Consider the following 22,896-nt stretch of genomic DNA (forward strand, 5'->3'; position numbering starts at 1 on the left):
TAGGAATTTAATTTTCTCCATTTACAGACAAAGAGCTGGGATCAGAACCAAGTCCCTGCCACACGCAGCTGCCCTGCTGCCCAGCCCGGGGGCACACACGGTGCAGACTCTGAGGAAGTCCAGGACCCCCGCCGACCCGCGCCGCGCAGACCCAAACGACCTTCCGCAGCACGCCAGCCGGTCCGCGCGCGGAGGCAGTGCGCACGCGCGCCTCGCCCCTCCCCGGGGCGCCGCGACTACAGCCCCCAGGATGCAGCGCGCGAGGCGTCGTTGATGCCGTTCAAACCGGCCAATCGGGAGCCCGCGTCGCGCCGCGCCGCGCCGCGCGGCATTTAAATCCTGGGCCGAGGCGGGGCGGCCGCGACCTGCAGCTCCGGGTGAGGGGATGCTTGGCAACTTTTTGACGCCGCGGGGACCCGGGGTGGGGGGCAAGCCAGAGACCCCAGCAGTATTCCTCGAGAGCTGGGATTTCGCTGCCCGGCGCGCGCGGCCTGGGTGCGTCGGGAAGGTCTTGGGCGCATCGCCGGGCCTGTGGCCACCCGCCGTCCCCATCTGCCCCTGTCGGTGCCGCAGCGGCCCCGGCTGCTGGGCTTCCTGGGGTGGAGGACCCGGGGACCTGGGCCTGGCCCCTGCTCACCTTCTGGCTCCGTCCTCCCCGCAGTGCCCGGACAGCCCTCGCCGTGGAAGGGGGAGGCGGCAGCGACGCGCCCACAGCCAGCCAGGCAGGAGCAGCGGAGATGGACGTGCGCGGGAAGGATGGTACGTCCTCGTCACGGCCCTGCGCTTGTTCAGGCAGCCCAGTGAAATTTCCAGGAGTTTGCGTCCTTACTACCTCTCTCTTTGCGGTTTCCTACATCCCCTTGACCCGCCCCCCCACCCACCCAGCTGGGCGTCCTGCCCCAGCAGGTGGAACCGGCTTTATTGGCTGCAGTAACCCCAGCGCCTCGAACACCACCTAGCACTTAGTGGACACGCACCCATTTGTGGGATTGTATTCTATATTGTCTTTTTTTGTTTATTGCTAGTTTCTGTTGGCTAATACTTGTTTGCAACCCTGTTAGTGAGCCTGGACTGTGCCTTTCCTGTCCTGTTCTGTCCCTGTCTGGGTTGAGTGTCAAGGTGAGAGTGCAGCCTCACAAAACGAGAGAAGGGGCACGCACTCTCATGTGGCCCGCCTTTCATGCTGTGTTCCTCACAACACCCATGGCAGGAGGGAGGCCGGGTGTAACACCTCCGTTTTGCCGAAACCATCCTGGAGGCTTTGCCGACCCGCATGGCTTCTCCGTCGTGCCGGGAAAGGCCTTTGCCGCTGCCCCCCTTCTCCTTCCTGTTGTACCCTCCCTTTCCAACGTCAGTCCCTCCCGCAGGCCTGTGGAGTCCCCACTGCTTCTCCTGAGGACTGCGCCCCTGAATCACCCTTGCTTCGCGGCCTTCTTTGTGCCTGTCCGTTTGCTCGTCTCATCCTTGGCATTCAGGCACGTTCTGCCTTCTGCTGACTTGTCCCCACGTGCTCTGCTCCCTCTCCATTGCTCTGTGACTCATTTGGAGCTGGACATTGAGCACATTCTCCGTTTTGCGGTTTTCTCACATTCCTCAACCTCTGCCAGCCCCTCTGCTCTCACCCCTCTGCTCAGGCTGCTTTTGTCAGTCACTGATGACATCTGTGTCCCCAAACCTACTGTCGTTTTTCTGGCTTTGTTTAATCAACCTCGAGATAATGTCTGACCTTCCCTCCTGGAAATGCCCTTGTTTGCCCTTGAGGCGTCCTTGGCTTTCTTGCTGCCTCTGGCTGGTGCATCTTTGCAGGTTCCTCTTCTCTACCATCTTCTGAAGCCGATCTTTGCAGGACCTGGTCTGGGGTCCCTTTGTTCTCCCCCTATCCAAGGGGCTCTCAGACCCCACAGCTTTAAACCCCATCTGCTTTCTGGTGGTGCCCACATTGGTCTGGAGTGCAGCCTCTCCTCTGAGCTCTGGACTTGTATATTCACCTGCACCTACGTGTGAATGTCTTGCACCTCAGACTCCACATAGCCCCCCTACTGACCCCTTCTTGGCCTGCTTTTTGTCCTCTCATGGAAGTTCACTGCCCTTCCATTTGCCCAGCAGTCCAAGTTGTGAAGCTGCCACATCCAGACAATCATCGATCACTGTCATTTCACCTGCAGAATGTGTTTTGGTTTCCATCCACCTCTTCTCAACTTCACCCAAATGCCAGCATTTGGTCTCAACCACATTAACTCACCTCCACCTACTTGTATGTTTTGCCCTTTGGCCAGTGTGTGCGTTTATAATTTCAGTAGGTATTGCTTGCTTCTGATACACTGTACACAGCAGAGAGGGTAACCTAAAAACACAAGTTAGATCATAACTGTGTTCTACTTAAAACCCTTGGGTAGCTTCCTATTGCCCTTTGGATAAAATAAATACGCCTTGCCATGGCTTGCAAACCCTCCAGCATCTGGTTCCGCCTCCTCCAGCTGCTCCCCCAGCCACTCGGTTGCCCCCTCCAAGGGCCGTCAGTGTTACCGGTCTCTTGGGTGCTCTTCCGGACCTAATCTTTGCAAGTGCAAGCCAGTCCGTATATCAATTGATCACCCTCTTTTTATACAGTGTATAGAACCCTGTCCCGCATATTGTTGTCTGTGCCTCATTTATCTTGATGTTCTTTGTATATCAACATATGAAGAGTGTAATTTATTTTTATCTTGCTGTTACAAATGCTGCTGCAATAAATGACACGGTCAATGTCTACAGGATACATTCACAGAAGTAGACTTGCTGGATCACAGAGTATCGCTCATCTCGGTGGGCCCTGCCAGCTTACTCTCAACTGAGCTGCCCCAGCAGTGTGTGATTTGTCTCTTTCCCCAGATTTATCAGACTTTTTGAATGAAAAGCGGTATCTCAGCGTGAGTTTATTTTTCATTACTCTTATTTTTGAGTGAGGCTGAACTTCTTGTCATGTATTTAAGGGCATTTCATTTTATTTTCCATGGATTTTATCTATTCCTATCATTTGTCTAGTCTTCCATTATGTTGTTAGTTGCTTTCTTACCAACTTGTTGGCACCAGTCATGAATTAGCGCTTTGTGATATGAGCTGAAAATACTATTTTTCCTGCTTATTGTTTCTTTTAACTGCTCATGGTGGTTTTTGCCATGCAGCAATTTAAACATCTTTTTATATGATGGACTATCAGTCTTTTATTTTATGGCTTCCAGTTTGATGTCATAGTTAGACCTCTGCATTTCAGGTTATAAAATAATTTCCCTGTGGTTTCTTCTTGTTCATTTCATTTGTCCATTTTTTTCAATTAAGTCTGATGTACTTGGAATTTGACCTGGTATGGTATGAGGTATGGATCAAATGTTTTATACTTTTTATCCCCAGTTACCTAGTTTATCTCAATACTGTCTATTGGATAATCCACTTTCCCCTTTTATTTGATATGTTGCTTTTATGAAATACTAAGTTTTCTTTGTATCCATCTTGCATATTTCTGTTAGATTTGTTCATAGGTATTTGGTATTTTTTGCTGCTACCATAAATGAGGTCTCTTCTTCCATTATATCGTCTAACCGTTCTCTTTAGGCATGAAAGCTGTTGATTGCTGTGTAATTTTGTCCTCAGCCATCAACTTTTATCCTTTTACTACTTACAATAATTTCATTTGATATTCTTATGTCTATAATCATAGCATCTGTGCACCATGATAATTTTCCCTCCAAATTCTTTCCTTTGTCTAATTGTGTTGCTTAATGCATCCAGAACAACGTTAAGAGTTGTGGTGACAGCAGACGTCATTGCCATTGCCTGGCTTTGCTGGAATTTCTTTAGTTTTCCATGAAGCTCGATGATGCCGGCTTGTGGGTTTAATTTACATATGGACAGTACTCCTTGGTGCCGTTCATTAGTATTTCTACTTTATTTTTATCCCAGGTACATGAGAGAATTGTACTTCCCTGCCCACTTGAAGTTGGGCTTGGCTCATGTGACTTGAAAGTTGGCCAGTGAAATGGGAATGTGATAGTGTCACTTCTGGGTCTTTAAGAACTAGTGTGGAATTTGCTATTTCCTCTTCTGCATGAAGACCAGGTTCCACCAGCCTGGGTTCTGGAACGTGGAGGACGTGGAACAGGGCCCTAGCCTACCTTCAGCAGACATGGAATTTGAGTGAGAAATACACCTTTGCTGTTACAAGCCATTTGAGATTTGGGGGTTATTTGTCACTTTAGTATAAGTTAACCAAGAAGGTGTATGTGTTCCTGACTTTAGAAGGAATGCTCCTGGGGGTATCCCGTAAGACCTAGTAAGACTATGGCATTTGGGCTAAGTTGGAGACTTCCCTTATATGATAAACTATATCTATAACTTTTTATGAAGAGCTTTTAAAGTCAGCAGTGTGTGTTGGGTTTTATCATATTACTTGTCAGTGGATATGGAGACAGGTCATGGTTTTCCCGCTAGGTCTAGTGATGGAATGATTATGTTACTTAACGGTGTGAAATTGAATCACCTACAGACCTGAAGTCCTGAAACTAACCTCACCTGGTCATGATGTTTCTTATTTTAATGTATTGCTGGATTCTGTTTCTAATATTTCAGTTTAGGATTTTTATGTTGATATGGGCCTTGTCTGTAGCTTTCTTTATTTCCTTTTGATATGTTATGCTTACTTCCTAGAAATAAGTTGGAAGTTTTCTTTTTTTATCCTCTGAAGCAATATTAATAATTGTGAAATGATATATTCTTTAAATATCTGATAGAATTATCCTATGACACTATCTGGGACTTGTACTTTTTCAGGGGAGAATAGTTCTTTAATAAATTTGTCCAGTTATTTTATGATAATTAAACTGTTAAGATTTTTTTCTTTCTTCTAGAGTCAGTTTTATAAATAAATCAATTTAAATAATTTGAATACAAAAAAAATTCTGTTTTCTAGAAAATAATGTTTCAGCCAAGTTCTTAAGTTGATGTGTAGAACTGAGCAAACTACCTTTATGAATCTTGATTTCCTCTCTGGTTATTTCTCTTTATTTCTTTTGTGCATTTGTGCTTTCTACCTTTTCCTTGATTAGGTAATTAGGACCAATTGAACTAATTGGGACCTTATTAGATTATTAGTGTATTTTAAGACTTTATGATTTGGTAAGCGTGACACATTGTTAGGATCAAACACTATATGATTTGTGAAAGTGCTATAAGCTGTACAATATGGAAATACCAGTTTAGGGCATTTCTATGAATGTTTGCTAAGTGTCCAGACCCTTGGCCGATCTAGCTGAGCTGGGGAGAGTATTAGATACTTGCTGTTCTGTGGGGGCTCACAGTGTGGTTCTGGCCACCGAAGGGTCAAGAGACATCCACAGAGCAGCACTGCGTGTTCGGGGAGAGCAGATGCAGACGCTGCTGCGGAGCCAGGGAGGGGTGGGGCGGAGTGGGCTGTGGAGGGAGCCGGGAGCGGTTGCCCCAGGGAAGGTCACTAACCGAGACCGAGGTCGCTTAGAGGGAGGCATGCTTCTGAAGGGAGCTGGCTGGTGAAGGCATTTTGCGGAAACTAAGGATGGGGCACAAAGCCAAAGCGCAGTTTTGTCTGTGGGTTCAAGATGGGCCCCAGGAAGAGGTGACAGTCAACAAATATGTATGGAGTCCCTGCTGTGCATTTGAATAATACTGAATTTGTTTTTGGAAGAATAGGTGTTCATTCTGTAGTTTGCGGTTGGGAATCTAATTTTGCGGAGCTGTGGCAGGTGGCCTTTTGAAAATGTCCAATATCTGAAAATGCCTTAGCTGGTCTTCAAACACTGGTGGAGTGGCTTGGAAAGTGCACTTCAGATTGTGTCTTTAAAATAAGGAGGTAGGCTTTGGGGGCAGCTTAGCAAACACTGAATGGCTAATGCTATTTTAAAAAGAAAATGGACAAAATAAGGTTATCCAGAGCCCCTGTGAAGATGTGACTATAAAACAGTGAGGCACGCTTTGGGGGGATGTTTATGAAGCTGTGACTATAAAGTGGTGAGGCACGCCTGGCGGGGACAGCTCATCATGAGGGCTGTAGCGGCTGGTGGTCGCTCTGCAGCCCCAGCCCCGCGGTAACGGCAGGCTTTCTCCCCCCAGACATTCTTCTTCTGGCCGATGAAGAATTTGACTTCGATCTTTCACTGTCGTCTTCAAGGTAAACAAATGAGGTTTCTTCCCTTGCTTTGGTTATAACCACTGTTATTTAAATGCCTGTGTTATTAATATCCTTTTCTTTTAAAATAGTGCAAATGAAGATGACGAAGTCTTTTTTGGACCCATCGGACATAAAGAAAGATGTATTGCTGCGAGCTTAGAATTAAATAGTCAGATTCCCAAAGAACCTCTTGTGCCAGCATCAGAAAGTCACTTCTCTTGGAGTCCTCTTACCGGGGAAAAATTTGTGGAAGTTTATAAAGAAGCTCACTTGTTGGCCTTACAGATAGAAAGCAACAGCAAAAGCGAGGCGGCGCCAGCCACCAGGCCCGACACCCCTTGGAGCCAGGGTGTGGAAAGGTTCATACAGGAGTCAAAATTAAAGATAAGCCTCTTTGAAAAAGAAAATGCGATGCGGAAAAGCCCCGTGTCCCTGAAAAGGGAGACATACTCCCTGTCCGACAGCCCCCTGAGTGGCCCGCGGCGCCCTGGAGCCCAGCCCGCCTCGGGCGCGGATCTGCAGAGCGCTCCTGCCCGGGCCAGGCCCACCCCGACCCCGCGGCCACCGCACTCTGCTCGCTGTCCTTTGCCGGTGGAACCAGGCACTGCTTACCCTGCGAAACAGGCGGTGGCACAGAAGAGGGTCACCAGCAAACTGCTGCCACCCCGAGCGTCATCTGTGAGAGGAAAAGCCACTCTCTTGGCCATGGAGAAGGTAGACTAAGCCACGTGCCAGAACCCTTGTCCGGGGAACGGGCGGGCCCTTGCTTCCTGGCTGCCTCAGTTTGTGCCCTGTAATGGCAGCTGTTGAGGGGAGGCCCTTGCAAACATAGCTGCTCCAAGGGCTTGGGGCACAGGGACCCAAAGTCTGTGGAGAGCTGGGCTTGGGGTGGACAGGGACATGGGCAGGGCCACCTGTCTTACTATCGTGATGACTTAAAATGCCTCTTCCTGAATTCTATTTGAAATACTTCCCTTTGTTACAGCAGTGGGCCACTCATTAGGGTTTTCATTTGCATTGACAAATTCCCTCTCTCAGAATAGTCAGTAGTCATTCTCCTTAACTGTGACTTAGATTGCCGTCAATCGGGGGAGCTGTCCTGGGAAGTGGCAGTGGGCAGGTACACTGCCGGGGTGCCGTCGCCCAACTCTGGGAGCTGGGGGTCCTAGAAGCTTGCAGGGCAGGGCACTCGGGTAGGAGAAGGGGGGTGTCAGACTGCTGCCTCCAGGTTTTGCCTGAGGGGGCTTTACTCAGGGCAAGAAGCCCCAGCTATGAGGAGAGGCCAGGAGCATCAGGTTGGGGTCTGCCCTGTGCCCTTTCCTCGCTCTGCTCCTGGCCCGGCCGTCAGGCCTCAGCTCCCTGAGCCAGTCACGGAGGGATGGGAGGGGTTGTAGCAGGTTTAGGTCAATTGGTGTGAAATGCACACCAATAGGCCAGAAGTTCTTTCCCCTCTGCAAGCATATCTGGACCACACTCCTCTAATCCCAGAGCCCAGACTCGAACCAAGCCGAAGCCCAGCTGCCATGCTGAGTGCTGGACTGAGGAGGCATGTGGCTGTTCCCCAAGTAGCTGGGCTGTTCTTTAGTCATTCAAACTCCTTTTTCTGGAGAGCGTTTGGGTACAGATTTCTACTGATGTTCCTAGAATGAAAGTGACATGAATCTTGGGTGTCACGTGGACTCAGGCAGGAATTTGTATGTATGCCACGTGGAGTCAGGGCAGAGAGGCTGTGGTAGGATTTTGGCTGTTCTGGGGCCGTCTGTTTTCCTGGGCCTGGAGAGCAATCTGGTGCCCTGGGGCTGGGTTTTCGGTCAGTGAGGTGTTAGCTGTACGGCTGAGCTGCACTCTGAGCCCATGTGGGAAGCCAGCGCCACTTCCTACGTTGTTTCTGTGGGAGAAGTCGTTCCCTCTGGAAGGACGTACTGGCATGCCTTCCTCGTGAGGGTCGCCTCTAGAAACAGCTGGTCCACTTGATTGCACAACTTGGAAATGTGCTTTCAAGACAGCTACAAGAATGGCTGTAGGAGGAAGAAAAAAGCAAGAAAAGAGGTTGGCAAAGAGATCAGAGCCCTTGTGCTCTGCTGGTGGGAATGTGAGACAGGCAGCCACCGTGGGCAGCAGTCTGGCAGTTCCTCAGAAAGTTTAAATATAAAATTACCATAGGACCCAGCAATTCCATACTTCACTATATACCCAAGATAACTGAAAACGTCCACAGAGAGGCCTATGCACCAGTGTTTATGGCAGCTTATTCATAATAACCAAAAAGCAGAAATAACTCAGATGTCCATCGACTGATGAGTAGATAAATAAAATGTGGTCTGTCCATACAATGGGATATTTTTGGCAAAAAGAAATGTAGTACTGATAAATGGTCAGATGACCCTGAAAACAGGCCCAGTGAAAGAAGCCAGACACAAAAGGTCACATACTATATGCTCCCATTTATATGAAGTGACTGTAACAGGCAAATTATGGAGACAAGGGGTGGATTAGTGGCTGTGCAAGCTGGGGAAGTCGGGAATGGGGAAGGTGTGGGTGTCTTTTAGGGGCAACAAAAAATGTTCTAAAATTGCATTTTCAATGGTTATGCAACATAGTGAATATACCCAAAGCACTGAAGTATATACTTTAAAAAGGTGAAATTTATGCTGTGCGGTGGCATATCACAATTTAAAAAGTGAAGGTAAAAGGAAGTTATTGCTTATAATTCTCCTTGTTATAAGGGGTTATTTATATAAACATGGATTAGCTTCATGAATGCCCTTGTCCATAAATATGTCAGGAATTTATTCTTTGTTTGGTTCTGCTGTTCAAAGAAAAATGGCTTTCAGTACTAGAAGAAGGAGATTCATTGCAACCGAGCAGCTTCTCTGGTAGAAGGGAAGACCGTTTAATGAGTGTTTCCTTTCTGTACAGTGTTTTGAAGGTTGTGTTACTACAGCCAGTTTCCTTGTTATCGTCCTTAAATAAGAGTCCTGGCTGAGGACCGGCTTTAGGGGGTCTCTCTGGTGTCAATGCAATGTCTTGGTATCGTTTTGCTCTTTTTAATGAGGAAGCGAACTCCATCGGCATTTTGTCCATGGTGACGTGGTGGAGGAGGGGAACTGCTCTATTCCCTTCGGTCTAGTTGAATTGAGGAATGTGAATAGCATTGGGAGGATAGATGGAGCCTGCAGTGCCCTAAATGAAAACTGAGTGTGTCTAGGCATCGTTAAAAACTAGACAGTCCTCATGTTTCAAATTAACAATTTTCAGCCTATGAAAGAGGTATCAGCTGGTCCTTCCAGAATGAAAACTCTGAATGAAAAGGAGTCCCACAGGGACAGGCCCCCTGACAGGCCCAGTGCTGCCCAGGATGTCGCCAGCTTGCCAGCCAGCGGAAGCCACTTGGTCCAAGGCAAGCGATCACTCCCTGTTCCAAACAAGGTGGGTCTGCCAGGGCTGCGGGTGGGCTGCGGCCTGTGAGCGAAGGGACTGGGGTAGCTTTGCCTACATGGGACGTGTCGTTTGATTAAAATCAAGGTTAGGAGGTTGAAGATAGGATCCCGGAGAGGCACGTTGGTGAAATGCGAGGAACACAGGCCTGGCATGTGTTTGGAGCTGGCCACTCCGCTGGGAGCTGTGCGGGCCGAGGAGACTCAGCCTCTGAGCGTCAGGGCGCCGATGGTGCGGACACTCCCTGCTCCCCTCAGAGGGTCCTCATGCAGATGCGATGGGATGTCAAAAACTGGAGCTCCGCACAGGCACGGGCCACTGTCCATGGCTCTGCCGTCTACTCTCCAGTGTTGGTCACCCTGAGCTGTGTGTAAGAGTCACTGGTGGTTCTGGTTAAAGTTGCCCAAAGCTGGGTGCCACAGCCATGGCACCTCGTGGGCCTGGGTGGGCCCGTCTGCATTTCAGCCCGCCCCCCAGTGTTCCCTGCACGGGCAGCCGAAGAGGCTGTGCTTTGAACTGTTTGATCTTTTTCTTCTTTAAATGCAAGATGGTACTTATTAAATTATTAGAAGTTATTTTGAAATCCCATTTTTGCAGAGATAAGTAATGGGTAAATGATAAAATTTTTGACAATTCCATTTTTTTGACATTTTGTTTCAGCTGGGGCTGAAGAAAACTCTGTTAAAACCACCTGGTTGTGCTGGCAGTATTCCAAGAAAGCCGACCTCCTCGCACTCCGTCCCGGCTGTGGCTCCCGGTGTGCGCGCCTCTCCAGCAGCAGGCAAGACCCCAGCCACGCCACGCTCAGACTGCATCCACCCCGGCGAGGTCTCAGCTGCTATCTGTCCCTCGGAGACTATTTTCACAGAACGCAAAGGCTCATTAGAAAGTCCTGGAGGGCTTGCTGTGCACGGGGCTGGCCCCTGTCCTGCAGGTGCTCCCGGCAGGAGAAGCCCTCTAGGACTACTGGGTGTAGCTGAGGGGTACAAGGAGCCACCAAGTGGGTGTGGGTGTACGCTCCGGGTGCCTGAGAACATGGAAGGCAGCTGAGACCAGCATGTGGAATGCCATCAGACACAGGTCTTAGAAATAGGACGGTTCCAGATCATGTAGGGCATAGGACCTTATAATTCCTGGATATTTATTTTAATCCCCACTCCTAACTGGATTTTGGCTGCTATAATTTTATGTAGCCAAGAGTGCCATCTAGTGGCAAAGGGAAGAAACCAGGTAGGCTGTGGGGAAAGGCTTTTTTGAGTTCCTGCTTTTAGGACTAAACACTTCAAATTATATTTGCTGTGTAGATTCTCTGTACTGTGTCCTGTGGTCCAGGCAGCATGCTGTAGACTTTGTGCATGAAATGTGGAAAGTAGGAACTCTGGAACCAGACTGATCTGACTTGAAATCCTAACTACCAGTTGGTGGTTAAGAAACCTCAAATGGTTTCTGCAACTTTACACAGGGAAGGGCCCATGCCTCCCTTGCAGCCAGCCCTCTGCGGGCAATTGAAGAACTCCGTAAAGTGCCCACACCAGCCCTCTCCAGACATGGCAGGCGTTCGGTGAAGGGAAGGCCCTTTACATTAGAGCTGGGAGGTTTGTTTTGCTGCATTGGCACAGGGCATCAGCACTGTTCTTGTTTATGTCTGCATTTCCACCTCTGTAAAGGTTGAGGCAGAAATTTCATGGGATTTGTGCTGTGTATATATTTCTCTGTGGCACCCAGCAGAATCAGTAGGGTCAGATGCCTGAGTATATGGGGAGGATGTAAAACTGTTAAATCCTGTATTATACAAGCTGTGGCATTAGTCACTCTCTGAAAGGTTTTCTTTCAGACGCTTTTACCAGATTGACTTCTATATTGGGTATATGGGCAGCTGAGTATTTGTCACTCTAGTTTGCCTGTTACTCTGTTTTAAATAGTGTTCATGATTGCTATGACCCAGCGGCCTGGTAATTTAAAGGAACTGAGCAATAATGATCCTCTTCTTGTCCCCTTCCCCGCTCTGATCGCATTGGTGGGGCATGTGACTAGACTATCTCCTTCCATCCACTTAGCTACAGTAGATTTCTGCACTGACATAATCAATGAAGATAAGAGAGCCTGAATTTACATACACTTATGTACATTTTGGTAATTGTGTCCAGAATTAGTACCTTAGAACACACTCAACTAAGCTACAAGCAACCTGGGTTGTTCTTTGTTGGAAAAATGTGCCTGATAACACATACAGAATAAAATCATGTTAGAAATAGATAACTGTCTTCACTTGAAAACATTTTAGGACAGATATGCTAAAGAGAGCCTATCTTGCATGTATTTGTTAAACTTCACAATTTAAAAATAACGTAAGGTTGAGTGATAACCATATTTTGTGTGTCTCCTCTTCCAGCTAAATCAAGTGAACTTGCAAACCCTCCTGCAGACAGGTCGCAGCCTCCGTCCAACACCAGCCAGTCAGGCAGGACGGGATACGCCAGGCCAGGGCAGTGTGTGCAAGCAGGCTCTGCGGGTGCATCCTGCAGGCCGAGCAAGTGGGCTGGGCTTGCTGAGCTGACCCCGGGGCAGGCCCAGAGGCCCACCACAGCACCTCTCATCCAGCCCCCGAGTCCAGAGAAGGGAGCCGGGAGGCTGAGCTCGCATTCCCGTGTGTCACACTCTTCCCAGCCTGAAGCAGCGGGGAGAATGAGAAGAGAGTCTTACCTAAACGCCAAGACAATGGCTGTGCCCACCCCCACAAGTCAATTTAAAATTCCTAAGTCTTCCACTGGTAAGTAGTTGATACATTTTAATGTATTTTACAAATATTGAACAAACCCTACTTAGAATTTTTAAAAAAGTATTTGTTTTTGGTGATGGTAGTTTCCTTTTTTTTTTTTTGCTTAAAGCCCTTTAAATATGTTGTATTATCCTCTAGCTTGCATTAAGTCAGTGGAGTTCGTATCTTACACTCACTCCCCTCTGTGACTTATCATTGCTCTCAAGACTTTGTTGCTACTGTCAGCATTTGATTATGTTTTGATGTGGCTTTCTTTGTGTTTATCCATCTTGCAGGTTCTTCAGCTTCTTTGGTCTGTATGTTAGTTTTAATCATATCTGTAAAGAAATTTGGCCATTATTCAAGTATTTTTTCTTGCCTCCCCTCATTTCCTGGGACTCAAATTACAGGGATCATAGATCCCTCGAGGTCTTGTAGGTCACTGAGGCCCTGTTCTCCCGCTGCCCCCAGCCTTTATTCCTGTGCCTCAGTGTGGATAGTTTCCACTGTCATGTCTTCAAGGCCACATGGCTTTTCTGCCGTGTGTCTAATCTGCTCTTAAGCCTGTCCATTTGGTCTTCATTTCTGGCATGACTGTCTCCCCGCTTTGTCCCGTGTATTTGTGAGCATATTTGTAATGGCTGTTGTAAAGCCTGTTTCTTCTAATTCCATCTTCCCTGTCATTTTGGGGTTTGTTTCTTATTGACTTAATATTTTTCCTGGTTATGGCCACATTTTACTGCTCCTTCACACATTTAATTATCTTTTTTCATCTGGACATTGTACATTTTACACTTGGACGCCTGGATTTTGTTGTCTTTCTTTGAGGAGTTGAATTTTGCCTTGGCACTTAAATGGCAGGTCGGCTTGATCCTTTGAGGCTTCTTAAACATCTTTGATGTTCAGTCCCAGGATATGTCAGCCCTGGCACTGACGTGTGCCCTTTCCAGGTCTCTCCTGAGTATGTCCCTGTGAGGTTCCCACTCTGCCTGGGGGGCCGTGAACGTGTCCCGGCCCTGTGAGCAATGGAACTTGTTCCCAGTAGTTTTTCTCAGCCTTCTGGGGTCTCGCACCTACACACCTCCCACAAAGGGTTGGGGATCCCGCTCATATTTCCAGGGCCCCCTCTTCTCTAGGACTTAGGCCTCTGCCCCTCAGATTCCAGCCTCACCCGCCTCTCAGAGCCTGATCGTTGTCTCTTCAGAGCAGCGAGACTGCAGAACGACCTCGGGCTCTCCCCGCCTGCTGGCCTGGTGTCTGGCAGCTGGGAGGCGGAGTTTGGTCAGGGTGGATTAATCTGGTGATTTGTATGCTATCGAAAGTTGTGCAGAACTGATTTAAGGGCGAGCACAGCTCCTGCCTCTCTAGGCAGCTTAAATGTCCTGAGGTTATGAGCATTGCTACCCATACAGACGGCCTTTAACGCCCAACTGTGTTCTGAGTTCCCGTGTGAGAATGAGCCATCCTGCCACGTCGCTCGTGTGCCAGGCCCTCTCGGGTACAAGTCGGTGATAACATCAAATTCTACTCTCAAGGACTTTACATTTTAATGGCAGGAGATGAATATTATCAGTTAAGTCCACTTTCCGATCATAAATATGATGAAGTGACTAAAAGAGAAAGGTGTCACAATGTTGAATTCAGACAGAGGGGTCCCTTCAGCTAAGACGGTCAGGGAGGGCTCCTCAGGAGACAACAGTGAGCTGAGATCTGGACCATGAGAAGGGTGCAGCATTAGGGAAGCCAGGGGGAGAACACTGCAGACAGAGGAAACGGCGAGCATGGGTCTCGAGGCAGAAAGATGCCTCATGAGTCCTAGAAACAAAGCCTAGAGCGGTAAGAAGGTAGTTATAGTAGTTAGGATTAGGTCCTGCGACAAGCCCAAAAAACAATGGTTTTAATCAAGATAGATGTTTACTTCCATCCCGCATAAAAGTCTAGGCAGACACCCCAGAGGCGGCACGGCACTCCTCGGTACAGGGGCTCGCACCTCTTCCTCCTTGTTTTGCCATGATTAGCTTCTCTTCCTCATGGTCTGCTATGGCTGCACCAGCTCCAGCCTTCACACCAACCAGCAGGAAAATGGACTAGGGGGAGAAGAGCGAATCCTTACTTAACTGGATACTTAACTGGAAGCTGTAGGTGCCACTCCCATGCCTGTCCAGTTGCTCAGGACTTAGTCATGTGACCACACTTACCTGCAAGGGATACCAAGACATGCTGTCTTTACATCCAGCCAACTTTTCGTATTCAAAAGAAGAGAAGAGTAGATACTGAACGAACACAGCAACCTCAGTCTAGTTGGTGAATGAAGGGAAGAATAATAAGCGGTGGCGATAGACAGGGAGCCAGAGGCTGGCTCATTTACCACCCGTGACTGTGGCACGGCTCTCCATGTAATCTCAGCGCAGGGGGAGGTGCTGAAGATTTTAAGCAGGGAATATGACCTTCAAAACATCCCTCCTTGAGGGAAGGGCAGGCCCTATGGGCAAGGGTGGAAGCAGGGAGAACCAGGTGGAAGCCTCCCTGTGCTCTGGACAAGAGTTTGTGGTGGGGGTGGAGGGAGAGGTGAGGAGGGGCTGACGTGACCAGGTGCACCTGGTACTGCCCCCCACCCCGCCCCACCCCGGTGATGGGAGGCTGGAGGGAGAGCCACACCGGAGCAGAGCCCGCTGCTGTTTGGGCCTGTTGGGTTTGAGATGCCTACATGGCTCTAGTAGCCATGCTGAGCAGGCAGATGAATGCATGAGTCGGGACCTCAAGGGGAGAAGTCACACCTGAAGGTAAAATGTAGGTTCTGACAGCAGAGTGCTACGTGTGTCTGCACACATGGGCGCTCCGCGAACAAGGTTCTCAGGGCCCTGCGTGGCAGCGGGTACAGGGCTGTGCTCGGCCGTGTTTGCTGCCTTCCTTCCCAAGCACCCACGGCCGTGCTACCTCTGGCCGTGCGTCTTCGTGCGGCCTTTGCCCCGCTGTGGCAGGCGTTCCTGCCCTCCAGCTGCATGGAGCTGCCGGACTCGCACCGGGGCCGTTGCCGGTCTGTCTCCACCCTCTGCTGCCTAGCGGTGACCCTGCGGCTCTCTGGTCTGCCTTCTTGCTGTAGCCGGCTGTCCTCTTCCCAGCATCAGGGACGGGCTGTCTCGTGACCTCCTTTCACCACTCATCCTGGGGAGGCCATGGGGGCCACCGCCCTTCAGAGCGCACGGCCCTGCAGTGATGGTGCCACGTGCCCCCTGGGGCTGAGGGCACTTGCGGTTGTGGGGCGCCAGCTGTCACTGCAGAGGAGACATGGGGACGGTGTGAACCGAGCCCCGGCATGGGGCCTCTCATGTACAGGTTTCTGAAAATATTCCTGAGACAAATGGGTTCTTTTATTGTGACTCCTGCTGCCCAGGGCCACACGAAGGACTGAGGCCGGCATGACCTGGACTCGCCTCTGCTGCACTGAAGCGACAGTGGGGCCCTACCCTCAGCACTCTGGGGGTACAGGGTTCCAGCCCGGCATTCTGACCCCGGGCTGACCCTTGGCCAGTTGCGAGAGTATAAGAAAGTATTTTAATACACATAAATGTTCATGAATATAGTTAACTTCCCGTGCATCCTTTGGAAGCTACTGGAGTTTGCTCCACCAAGAAGAGTGAGAAAGCAGAAGAGGGAAAAGATGGATCCCTGATAGGGACCCCGGCCCAGCCCAGGGGCGGCGGGAGCACAGGCCAGTGGCCTGCGAGGCCCCCGTGGAGGGTGTGGCCTCGGCACCCGAGGGGTGTAACCGCCTGGAAACTGCTCCTGAGGACGGAAGTTAGGGGACAGTTGGTCACAGGTTCCCCGCCAGAATCAGAAACAAGCAAATGGAGACAACCAAGATCTCAAGGGAGGGGGCGGGGAGGGAGCCAGGCAGGTGTGGTCACGTGCAGCGGCCTCCTCAGCTGAGCGCTTTCACACGGCTGCGAAAACATGACCACAGGCCCACGAGCTGCATAGGACGGGGCAGGTGGGGACCGAGGGGCTGGGTCCTTAGGTGACGTCGCAAGTATTTGAACACAAGTGGCATATGTGTGACTTAGAGATACGGAGCAAGTACCATAGGAAACAACCAGACAAGCTGGGGGTTGGGGTGGGGGCAGCAGGAACCTGCTGATTTTTGCCCTTCATATTTTGTGCATGAACCACTTTGGTAAGGCTGACTTTGGAAAGAACAGGAGATGGGAGTGGAGATAAGCACATGCAGCAGCCTCTTTGGAGAAGCGGTGCAGAGACATGGGGCGATGGGAGGGGCCGAGACAGGGGCAGGCTTGTTAAGGGTCAGAGGGTCCTGAGAGGGTACCTGGACGAGCAGCCGCCTGGGCCCCACCAGGCCTCAGAGCACCTGCTGCAGAGAGGTCTCCGCACCAGCCCCACGTTCCCTGTGGGGCTGGGGAAGGGGTGCTGGGAACAGCTTCTTTGCCTGTGGCTTCCAGGAGGTAGCAGGGTGTCACATGGGGGTCCTGGCACCTGCGGTTTGGGGGCCCCAGGGTGAGTTTGTGAATTGGTTCCCGGGAGCCAGTGTACTCGAGGGACTAGGTGGCCTGGGGCCTGTGCTGGCGTCGCTCAGCCCTCCCGGCCTGCTTGTCATCACACACGCATGTAGATCACAGGAGGCCTCACGGTCACCCTAGTGCTGCCCTGGTTTAGGGAAAGGAAGGCGCTGGTGGGCTCTGGGGCCTGCCTGGGAACCTCACCGTGTTGGTGTTGCCATGGGGGAGCGGCTCGCCAGTTCAGGGCTCTCACCAGCACACTTGACTTGTTTATGCTGAACACCGCCTGCTTGACGCTCCTAAGGGTGTGCTCCACTGCTGTCTGGGTTGGCGGCCAGGCTGAGGGCAGAGCCGGGGATGAGGGGAGGACGTGTCCCCTCTCACGCTCCTGGGCCCCGCTGGTTCTCCCTGCGAGCTTCTCTGATCTTGGCCTACTTTGTGGCAGCTGGGAAAATGGGGGTGTTAGACGGTGATTCATCACTTGATGGGTGACTGACTGTACCCACTTCCTCTCCTGTCTCAGGTGAACCCCCAGACGGCGGGACGCCAAAGTTCTCCCAGGCACAGAGGCCTCAGACGTGCACGTCGGCGGGGAGGTACTGAGTCGGTGCGCTTCCTTTCTTTTTAGATGACGGTTAAGGATGGTCTGGTGCATCTGCTGACTTCTGGAAGAGCATTTGCAGATATGTGGTGACCCCACAGCCTGACACCATGTGTCTGAGTCCCAGCTGGGGGTGCAGATTGAGCTGCTGGGGGCAAGGCCCACTACGTCCACTGCAGTTTTGGTAGCCGCAGACTTGCCTCCTGCGGTGTGAGACCCCGATCCTAGCCCTGAAGTGGGGCAGTTCTCTCACCAGGCCACAGGGCAGAAACGCCCTCAGAGCCATTACACGTGCCCAGAACCAGGGGTTCTGTAGGGCGACTGATTTGTGCCTGGTGCGCCCACTGGTGTGGTGCAGTTATTGGATTGGGTTTGAGTCCCGGCTCCATCACTCTCTGGTTCTCCGGTCTGTGACTTAGTGTGAGTTATTGAATCTTCTCTCTCTCTCTCTCACACACACACATACACACACTGGTCTGTGACTTAGTGCGAGTTATTAAATCTACACACGTACACACACACATATACACACACTGGTCTGACTTAGTGTGAGTTATTGAATCTTCACACACACACACACACACACACTGGTCTGTGACTTAGTGTGAGTTATTAAATCTACACACACACACATACACACTGGTCTGTGACTTAGTGTGAGTTATTAAATCTACACACGCACACACACAGACACACACACACACTGGTCTGTGACTTAGTGTGAGTTATTGAATCTTCTCTCTCTCTCTCACACACACACACACACACATACACACACTGGTCTGTGACTTAGTGCGAGTTATTAAATCTACACACGTACACACACACATATACACACACTGGTCTGACTTAGTGTGAGTTATTGAATCTTCACACACACACACACACACACACTGGACTGTGACTTAGTGTGAGTTATTAAATCTACACACACACATACACACTGGTCTGTGACTTAGTGTGAGTTATTAAATCTACACACGCACACACACAGACACACACACACACTGGTCTGTGACTTAGTGTGAGTTATTGAATCTTCTCTCTCTCTCTCACACACACACACACACACATACACACACTGGTCTGTGACTTAGTGCGAGTTATTAAATCTACACACGTACACACACACATATACACACACTGGTCTGACTTAGTGTGAGTTATTGAATCTTCACACACACATACACACTGGTCTGTGACTTAGTGTGAGTTATTAAATCTACACACACACACATACACACTGGTCTGTGACTTAGTGCGAGTTATTAAATCTACACACGCACACACACAGACACACACACACTGGTCTGTGACTTATTAAATCTACACACGCACACACACAGACACACACACACTGGTCTGTGACTTAGTGTGAGTTATTGAATCTTCTCTCTCTCTCACACACACACACACACACACACACTGGTCTGTGACTTAGTGTGAGTTATTAAATCTACACACGCGCACACACACACACACACTGGTCTGTGACTTAGTGTGAGTTATTGAATCTTCTCTCTCTCTCTCACACACACACACACACATACACACACTGGTCTGTGACTTAGTGTGAGTTATTAAATCACCCACAACACACACATACACACACACACACTGGTCTGTGACTTAGTGTGAGTTATTAAATCTACACACGCACACACACAGACACACACACACACTGGTCTGTGACTTATTAAATCTACACACGCACACACACAGACACACACACACTGGTCTGTGACTTAGTGTGAGTTATTGAATCTTCTCTCTCTCACACACACACACACACATACACACACTGGTCTGACTTAGTGTGAGTTATTGAATCTTCACACACACACACACACACACACTGGTCTGTGACTTAGTGTGAGTTATTAAATCTACACACACACACATACACACTGGTCTGTGACTTAGTGTGAGTTATTAAATCTACACACGCACACACACAGACACACACACACACTGGTCTGTGACTTAGTGTGAGTTATTGAATCTCTCTCTCTCTCACACACACACACACACACACATACACACACTGGTCTGTGACTTAGTGCGAGTTATTAAATCTACACACGCACACACACAGACACACACACACACTGGTCTGTGACTTATTAAATCTACACACGCACACACACAGACACACACACACTGGTCTGTGACTTAGTGTGAGTTATTGAATCTTCTCTCTCTCTCACACACACACACACACACACACACTGGTCTGTGACTTAGTGTGAGTTATTAAATCTACACACGCGCACACACACACACACACTGGTCTGTGACTTAGTGTGAGTTATTGAATCTTCTCTCTCTCTCTCACACACACACACACACATACACACACTGGTCTGTGACTTAGTGTGAGTTATTAAATCACACACAACACACACATACACACACACACACTGGTCTGTGACTTAGTGTGAGTTATTAAATCTACACACGCACACACACAGACACACACACACACTGGTCTGTGACTTAGTGTGAGTTATTGAATCTCTCTCTCTCTCACACACACACACACACACACATACACACACTGGTCTGTGACTTAGTGCGAGTTATTAAATCTACACACGTACACACACACATATACACACACTGGTCTGACTTAGTGTGAGTTATTGAATCTTCACACACACATACACACTGGTCTGTGACTTAGTGTGAGTTATTAAATCTACACACACACACATACACACTGGTCTGTGACTTAGTGCGAGTTATTAAATCTACACACGCACACACACAGACACACACACACACTGGTCTGTGACTTATTAAATCTACACACGCACACACACAGACACACACACACTGGTCTGTGACTTAGTGTGAGTTATTGAATCTTCTCTCTCTCACACACACACACACATACACACACTGGTCTGTGACTTAGTGTGAGTTATTAAATCTACACATGCACACACACACACACACACACTGGTCTGTGACTTAGTGTGAGTTATTGAATCTTCTCTCTCTCTCTCACACACACACACACACATACACACACTGGTCTGTGACTTAGTGTGAGTTATTAAATCACACAACACACACATACACACACACACACTGGTCTGTGACTTAGTGTGAGTTATTAAATCTACACACGCACACACACAGACACACACACACACTGGTCTGTGACTTATTAAATCTACACACGCACACACACAGACACACACACACACTGGTCTGTGACTTAGTGTGAGTTATTGAATCTTCTCTCTCTCTCACACACACACATACACACATACACACACTGGTCTGTGACTTAGTGTGAGTTATTAAATCTACACATGCACACACACACACACACTGGTCTGTGACTTAGTGTGAGTTATTAAATCTACACATGCACACACACACATACACACACACACACTGGTCTGTGACTTAGTGTGAGTTATTGAATCTTCATACACACGCACACACTGGTTTATGACTTAGTGTGAGTTATTGAATCTTAACACACACACACACACACACACACACTCTGGTCTGTGACTTAGTGTGAGTTATTGAATCTTCTCTCTCTTTCACTCACACACACACACACACACACACACACACACTGGTCTGTGACTTAGTGTGAGTTATTAAATCTACACACGCACACACACATATACACACACTGGTCTGACTTAGTGTGAGTTATTGAATCTTCACATACACACACACTCACACTGGTCTGTGACTTAGTGTGAGTTATTAAATCTACACACACACACTGGTCTGTGACTTAGTGTGAGTTATTGAATCTTCACAGACACACACACACACTGGTCTGTGACTTAGTGTGAGTTATTGAATCTTCACACACACACACTGGTTTATGACTTAGTGTGAGTTATTGAATCTTCACACACACACATACACACACACACTGGTCTGTGACTTAGTGTGAGTTATTGAATCTTCACACACACAGACACACACACTGGTCTGTGACTTAGTGTGAGTTATTAAATCTACACATGCACACGCACACACACATATACACATTGGTCTCTGACTTAGTGTGAGTTCTTAAATCTACACACGCACACACACACATATACACACTGGTCTGTGACTTAGTGTGAGGTATTGAATCTTCACACACACACACACACACACACTGGTCTGTGATTTAGTGTAAGTTATTGAATCTTCACACATAGACATACACACTGGTCTGTGACTTAGTGTGAGTTATTGAGTCTTCACACACACACACTGGTTTATGACTTAGTGTGAGTTATTGAATCTTCACACACACACACACACTGGTCTGTGACTTAGTGTGAGTTATTAAATCTACACACACACACACACACACACACCACCACCACCACCACCACCCTAGGCTGGGAGTTGTTTAAACAGATGGCAGCCCTCTCCCACTGAATCATCCTCCCACTGCCATTCCTACTGCCACCTGCCGAGGTCAGAGGATTGCTTCGTCCACACACCCAGCCCTTTCTGATGGCCAGTCCCTAGGCTGGCACTCTGGGCACTGTCACAGTGGAGGGACCCTGCCGGGCACTGCTTAGCCCTATGTGCACCAGCTGGGAGTGGGGGCAAAGGACCCTCAGACCTGGGGAGCAGCACTGCCAGGGTGGGGGTCCTGGCGCTGCTGTGTGACCAGGGCGGGAGCTGTGCTTTGGACCTTGCTGGGATGGTGTGGCATGGCAAGGCCGGCTCCAGGCTCGGGCACCAGTGCAGGGGCCCTGATCCTGGTGCTGCCACAGACCAGGGTGGGCCCTCTGCGAATCTTTTCAGGTTTCTGGGCTTTCACTTACATGTATGTGAACTTGGGAAGCACCTCATGGGGGTGCCTGGAGCTTTCCCCGACACATCAGCCTTGCCGCAGCCCCTTCCCCCCAGGACAGTGTGGGCGAGCACATCCCAGCTCCACTCCTGCCTCACTGCCCCTCCACCTTGGTTTTCTCACCTGTACGGTGGGAAATCCTGCCTCCCAGGGCCATTCTGAGGGTGACATTCGTTTATATTTTTACTCATTTTCCCTGGAGCTGGTGGTGGAGCTGCCAGTGCTCAGCAGTTAAGGGAGTGAGCAGGGAAGTGATTCCAGAACTTGCAGTGGGGCAGCTTGGCCCCCTGGCGCCCCGTCCTACCCGTGCTCCTGGGGCAGTTCTGTCCTTCAGGTAGAGCCTCTTCTCAGCCTGGAGCTCATGGAGCCTCTCTGATGGATGGTGAAGCCAGTGGGCATCGTCCCCAGGCCTCCGGGCTGGCTCCGTGTTGGCAGGGCACCCCCGCTTGCTTACTTCAAAATAACTCTCCTCTGTCGGCATCAGGGACACAGATACAGCTGAGGTTAGCCCCGTGTGGCAGTGGAAGCTGCAGGCCCCACCTCAGTGCAGGCAGAGGCCACGGAACAGGCAGG

At 49.5% G+C, this 22,896-nt stretch overlaps 1 protein-coding gene across 4 annotated transcripts in view; it reads left to right on the plus strand.

Annotated features, from left to right (window-relative positions):
* GTSE1 (G2 and S-phase expressed 1) overlaps nt 1–22,896 on the plus strand; it is a 27,168-nt gene continuing 4,272 nt past the window's right edge. For 2 of the 4 annotated variants that reach the window (XR_012121653.1, XR_012121654.1), the window contains exons 1-8: nt 240–377; nt 662–759; nt 6,121–6,178; nt 6,268–6,892; nt 9,437–9,607; nt 10,277–10,397; nt 12,009–12,386; nt 17,412–17,484. Coding sequence is in view for 2 of the 4 variants with exons in the window: in XM_073214042.1 (XP_073070143.1) it covers nt 738–759; nt 6,121–6,178; nt 6,268–6,892; nt 9,437–9,607; nt 10,277–10,397; nt 12,009–12,386; nt 17,412–17,484 (1,448 nt within the window). In the remaining 2 variants the exon portion in view is untranslated. The other 2 variants (XM_073214042.1, XM_073214043.1) reach the window with 2 other exon arrangements.

This window comes from Manis javanica, chromosome 10 (genome assembly GCF_040802235.1).
Source record: "Manis javanica isolate MJ-LG chromosome 10, MJ_LKY, whole genome shotgun sequence".
Classification (NCBI taxonomy): Eukaryota; Metazoa; Chordata; class Mammalia; order Pholidota; family Manidae; genus Manis; species Manis javanica.